At 40.2% G+C, this 6,519-nt stretch overlaps 2 protein-coding genes across 2 annotated transcripts; one reads left to right on the top strand and one right to left on the bottom strand.

Annotated features, from left to right (window-relative positions):
• Positions 1-2,723: 2,723 nt before the first annotated feature.
• Positions 2,724-2,960, bottom strand: SS1G_09932 (predicted protein; the record flags this gene model as incomplete). The annotated part of the gene is made up of 2 exons (XM_001589248.1): positions 2,724-2,768; positions 2,910-2,960. 2 exons carry the CDS (start codon positions 2,958-2,960, stop codon positions 2,724-2,726), a joined length of 96 nt encoding a protein of 31 aa, XP_001589298.1.
• Positions 2,961-5,265: 2,305 nt separating this feature from the next.
• SS1G_09931 (hypothetical protein) lies at positions 5,266-6,489 on the top strand (the record flags this gene model as incomplete). The annotated part of the gene is made up of 1 exon (XM_001589247.1): positions 5,266-6,489. One exon carries the CDS (start codon positions 5,266-5,268, stop codon positions 6,487-6,489), a length of 1,224 nt encoding a protein of 407 aa, XP_001589297.1.
• Positions 6,490-6,519: the final 30 nt, after the last annotated feature.

Here is a 6,519-nt window from a genome sequence, read left to right as displayed (position 1 = left end):
AATATTGAGTATATTGGAAGTGATGGAGCTATTCTGATATGAAGGCGAACGAGAGATGAAGCCAAGAAGGCTAAGATATTGTACTGGAATGATTGTAGTGGAAGCAAAGGGATAAATATCTTCCATTATTAAGGATAAATATGTCTAAAACATCAAACAGATATATAAATAATACAAACCAAATCATTGGGGGAAGATATTCCGAACAAGGAAATTGTCTAGAGATCTTTGGATGCGACACAAGTTCTCGGAAAATTATAGATTATTGAATTTTCTGATATAGATCACCTTCTATGAAAAGACGGAAGAAAAGAAATATGGCTTGAGCGATTTGATCTAGTTTGAATCCATTCGAGATTTTGTCTATCAGATCTTTATATTGTGGAGATATTTCTCGGTCTTGTCTAGAATTGTGTAGGTTATTTCATGGTTCATGGGTGAAAGTGAGGGGAAATCCTTATCGTGCCGCATTTCACATGATAATAAATACAATTGGGGAAATGAGTGAGGAATTCTACGATTAACACATCGAAGTTGAAGAATAAGAGAAACCTTCAACCTTGTGGGGCAGCTTGGCATTGACATGTGGATTAGATTCCACAAGTTGGAGTCTTAAATTCAATGTGGCTGGGAATGGTATGGTGTAGGTTCATTTGTTGACTTCAATCATTTCGTAATAATACAAAGTATAAATCTTTTCGAATCGTTATCTTTCCGGGAGAGTTCTTCCAAGAAGTAGCTAACCTTTTTCTCCGCCTAGGTAAGTATTGTTGGAAAAGCCATATAATGACGAATCCAAGGAATGAGGACAAACCAAATAATACCCGGGACTGGAGCAGCGTGGGGGATCCATCCTTGGAAAGCGGTGTCTACAGGAGGAAAACAATCTTCGTCCAAAACATATACCGGCTGCAGTAAAGGTGCCATTTAGTCAATCCCATATCATCATCTATTGCCCAAATCCGTTATGGCTAAGCCACAAGCTGAGTTGATCAGCAAGCGCTCACCTCAGATTGCTGACTTTGAAATATTTGGTACTGATATGCCCTAATCTTTCGCCCGGCGAGGCCGTATGAGCCTGGGGTTACAGTATGCGTTGAATTCCAGAGAAGTGGTTGCATTATCCGGAGTTGAGCACCTCGTACTTCTGCCTATTGATGTTGCTCAAGGTCAAGATAAGAGAAAGCTATTTTGGAATATTGGAATGGCAGTAGATAGTAGTGGTACCTCGCAAGTCCGGCGCACCATATTGACAGATTATCATCAACCTAAAGCGCAAAATTTCGAATTTAAATATTATTTCACTCCGTATTGTCGTACAATTAGGTGTTTGGTTTGCTCGGCAAGACTTGGAATTGCGGGGCGCGGGGTTTGGTGATGTGGAGAGAACTATTAAGTGATCTAGAACCTCACTTATCATTTCAATCAAGTTTTCTAGATGATGATAAAATTCAAAAAACGACGTTCGAATTAAAGAACTACCTCTTTTGGAAATGGAAAAAAGGACAACAGATATTTCAATGTTCCTTAAGTAGGTAATTCTCAAGGATACAGAACAATAGTCAGTGCTTTGCAGACGCCACCTAATTTGCGGGACAACGATCTTGCATTGCCTGAACGGTTTTTTTAATATATCGACTGAAGTCTAAAAATTATGGAATATGATCCGATTGTGTGTCTGCTCTTTAGTTCTTACTCAAAGGAAACATGACATGATAGGAGTAATAGCCAATCAATCCGAAAGGAGCAAAACAAGTTTTAAAACAATTCCGAGATCGACCGGATAACAGATAAAGCATGGATAAGAGATTAATGTTGTGATAGACAAACAATCTAAAGGATGGAATCATGCCGGTCAATCTTACTGTGCAGTTTGAAGGATGCGAGAAGTGAAACTACCCTTTGCAGAAAAGGACTTTTTATCATGTGTTACTAGACTACTTCAAAAATGTCTAGAACGATTCCAATCACTAGCATCACAAAGACAACGTGACAGAGAGAAACAGCAATGCTTGCACGGTCCGAAATTCCGGAGAAAGAAAAATATCTGTACTGTATGAGGCGAATGCGGAGATCTGGGGTAATAGTCATCTGAAGACCAAAAACCATAACACTAATTCAAACGAGCTTCTTTTTGCAACGTATGTCTTATTTCTCGCGACGTACAACATGTTGGTCATTTTTGCGCCGTGTGACTGCGGAGCAAGTGATTTGTGATTTGAAGAGGGAAGTTCAAACGCCTCAAAATCAAAAGTATCCGTCCTGTTTGTTGATCAAACGCCATCGACCCCGCGATTTCGATTCCTGGAGAAATGCTCTCCTCGCTTGGCGTGAATCATCCATTCATTTATCATTGAGTCTGTGAAATTTTTGTTGTTTTCAATTCGCTTGCTTCCGACAGAGACGGCTGATAAATTCATAATGTCTAACATTTTATAGGTTTCCAAGCTGGTATGAGAAATATGAGGCGTAATTCAGGTCTTAGATATATGTCGTGCGTGAGCCATTATTCGGGACATTTCCGAGCCCACTCATGCTTGCGGATGATTTATAACTCTCCGGCATCGTAAGCACGAGATGAACGTTATGATGTGAGATTTTCGTGTTGTTGATACATTTTTCTTCATGTCATACAACATTGCATATCTCTTAGTATCTATTTCTACAATACAGAACGATTGAACATCCCCCATGAAGGCACAACCACATCGAGGATGCGGAGCTTAATCAGGTACGAAAGCAAGATGGCCATGGCCATATGAACGAGACTATGGATACGATAAAAAATCAGTTAGTCTAGATCCTCGCAAACAGCCTTGTGCGGCGTAGATACCATTTTCATTTTTTCCACGTTGGGGTAAATTCGGAAAAAGGACCTTTTAAGTAACACGACGGGAGCCGATTCATACGTTAAGATAAGGAGTAGAAAATGTGATGACGAAAAAAGCAAAAGGTGACATGTCATCTCGGCTACACGCAGGAGCATTGAGATTCGGAATTGAAAGATTCCACGATGTCACTTCACGATGTGACCATGCTTTGTCTCGGTGTGAAATGTGCAACTGTGGGGGTTCTTTGGGGTAGTCGGTGTGAGGAGATAATGAAGAATGATAAGCTTGAGTGATTGGAGTTCATTGATTGGAAGATTGAGATAAGAATGTGTTAGGGGTGTTAGGCTAGATAATTGTCAACTGTGAAGTTCCGCAGACAATAATATCAAATGCAGTGAAAATAATGAAATCGCCGAGGATTGTTTAGCTTACCGGCTATATGAATGCTTCATCCTCTAGAGAATGAAAATGTGATATATATGTTGAAGTTGATATCTTTCCTTTTGCCGAACTCGAGGAGATTTGGGCTCAGGGGGCACAGTGAAAGGCCCCGAAGGATAAGCGAGTGCTCATTCTTTTCCCCTGAATTATACCCTAAATCATTGTGGGTCTGGCGTGTAATGACTGCCAGTATAGTCACCGTGGCCATTGCAAATAGTACTTTGAATCTCCTAGGAATCCACTAGTGATGAATTCATATTTTTCTTCTCCAAAAATGTGGCTTGCCAAAGGTCGTACTGATCTCTAAAGCAAGATTTCTGATCGCAATATCGAGCACGTCATGCATCTCTCGAAATCTAGAACGTTTATTTTGTGTTTTAATCACATATATCTGGAGCTGATAGGTCATGGGAATATCATTGTATCCTGAAGTTAAAGGTTGGTTTCTTTTGGAGAATTGACTTCATCTGTCTATATGCCTTTTCTCCTGTGACTTCTATACTAGGCACTCGTTTGTAAAAGGAGAGAAGTCCATAATACCTTGAATACCATACTATGGAGATGTAAGCAATAGGCAAATCTTATGAGAAAATGTATCTTTATTTAAGCTTTCCAAATGGATTGATAGAGTGTGTGACAATAATTGATGAGTCAAATGGACAAAATCAGTCTTTACTTTGAATAGCAGATCAAGGCTAAGTGACGTCTTTGTACTGTGTAAGGAATCATAACATCGGAATGATGGTCTAGATATACTTTACTATATGGAACGGAGAAGGCTCGGTTCACTTTTAATGTTCAGTCAGAATTAAATTGCATGGGCGGTTGATGAAAACGTTGCAACTATCGGCTTTGAGCTTCATACATGAAATCCGCTGAAGAGGGATCAAAATCTAAATGCCGTCACCATTGAGTGCTGTTCGTGATATTTTGCAGTCAACAACCAGGCCTTGGAGATACTATCATGCTGTTCATACCACATGTATTCACGAAGCTTAGCATAGGTGCCTTTCCAATAACATATCCTACATTTAGTTTTAATTATCTGGTCTAATTACTTAATAGGCATATTTTCCTAATCATTCCGTACTCGCTGCCCCCCTTATTCTCCGGCGTTTATGCTCGACACCTGTGTTTTCGACTAATCTCTCCGGACAGATCACTTCAGTCGCCCAATCCTGACTATAATAGAAATTACTTCTTCTCTCTACCCTCAGCTAAATCTTTTAGTCCTTGATGGTGAGTTCTTGCATTCCACATATATTCATATATAAACGAGCAAATCTTGAAGTCACGACTGGTTTGAGGCGTATTCAATAGTCCAGACTTCAAACCAACAGTGAAAGAAAGGCTTTTGGATCCCTGGATTGATTTGAGATATTCAAATCCGTTAAAGTAACAAATTATGCTTGAATATTTATAACTTTTTAATTATGAATTATAATCAAAATATTCAAACTATTCGAAACATTGAATTATATTCAGACATTTCAAAACATTTAGAACGTTGTGAATTTAATCTAGTTTACCAGTCTGGAAAATCAGAACCCTGATGGTTTGAAAACAAATCACTATCTCTACGCCATTAGGTCAAACAAAGAATGAATCAAGAAGCAAAACAAATTTTCAATATAATGAGTCAAAAAAATGTATTAAAAATCATGGATTTAGATCATGTAATGTGAATGACTGGATTTCTTTGTTCTGTAAGTCTCGGGTACCAAAAGCCTAAGCAAACGGAGAAGAATATGGTGGGATTCGTCGAATTTATGCAGGGCGTCTGTAGCTTCCCGTCGACAGGTTGGGACAATCTCAAGCATTATGCAGAAGGCTGAAAGAATGATGATAAAAATGCATCAAAAACCGAAGACAGGGCTGGAGTATGATCGAGGCAAATTGCTTTTGTGTAGATACAAATACCGAAAGAGTGCCTCGGATTTTTTCACTCTAGAACCAGTCTTCAGAACTACCTTATTCTTAATAAGAAGTAACGATGAGTCCAACACTTATGCCAGCTGCAATCGCATTCGCGGTCATATTTCTCTTGCGTTGCATTCACACTGCGATGTACGGCCGCTTTCGCAGGGATTGTACCTGCAAGAGAAATCATATTCACATTCAGGATCTCTCCAAAGCAACCGCTATTCTCAAATCCTCGACCCTCCAATCCCGCGCTCTTCCTAATCAGCGTCTTGTCTCTGTTTTCTTCATTTCAAATGCTTTTACCACGACTGACCAAGTCGTCTATAGCTCCTTTCTTGCAGAAGCGAAAGATCTTCTAAAGACTTCCAATGATGATTTCTTTGGCCTGGCACATGATACACTACGTCTGACTCGAGATATATCATCGGTTCCGTCCACTAAGCCTATACAACTGAACTCGCTAATCCAAGTCGTCTGCTTTCGATTCGTCCTTCTCAAATTCTTTCCCTCTACAACCGTGGTTCCTTCCTCGGACTCGTCTATCCCTGGTATAACTGAACTCATAAATGAACTTTGGATATCATCTAAGTGTTCCTGTTCCTTTGACGGTTCACATGTGTCGAAGCAAGACTTGCTACAACACGAAATTGATTTACTGTTTCCTCACCTAAAAAATGGAAACGATGAAAACCCACTGAACATTATCCTTCCCGCATACGAAACACTATGGCGAGTCGTTCTTCGCTGCTTCCTAGAAGTTTCATTCCTTAAGCTCTCCGATGTCGCGACGCAATGGAAGAAGATCATCCATGATTTTCTGCAGAATATAAGCCCAGAACAGTTCAGTGAACGGAAAGGAAGATGCTCAGCTCAGGATATTGTGTTTGAATCTCTCCGACTATATCCGCCAACAAAAAGAATATATCGTCAAAACCAGAAGGATGGATGGATCGCCGCTATCGATGTTGAGTATTTACAGAGGACTGAAGAGATATGGGGTGCGGATGGAAGTGAGTTTAGACCTGAGCGATGGAGTGAATTGGAAAATGGTAATGATAAGACATACAAAGAAGCGTGGATGCCGTTTGGGAATGGTAGTTTTCGATGTCCGGCGAAGAAGGTGGCGCCGATGATGATTGCAATGTTGGTGGGATGTTTGGTTGAGACTTTTGGTAACGGCCAGTGGGTTTTGGAAGATGTATGCGGAGATAATGAGATATTTAGGGGACAACCCTTGGACAATGGGAGGGATGCATTTGGAAGTGTCTTTTTGAGACGGGTTGAAGTGAGCTAAAGGTCTGGGTGGGAGGTGTGAGAGACGCGA

This window comes from Sclerotinia sclerotiorum, genomic scaffold (genome assembly GCF_000146945.2).
Source record: "Sclerotinia sclerotiorum 1980 UF-70 scaffold_14 genomic scaffold, whole genome shotgun sequence".
Lineage (NCBI taxonomy): Eukaryota > Fungi > Ascomycota > Leotiomycetes > Helotiales > Sclerotiniaceae > Sclerotinia > Sclerotinia sclerotiorum.
This window is presented reverse-complemented; position numbering and strand designations above follow the sequence as displayed.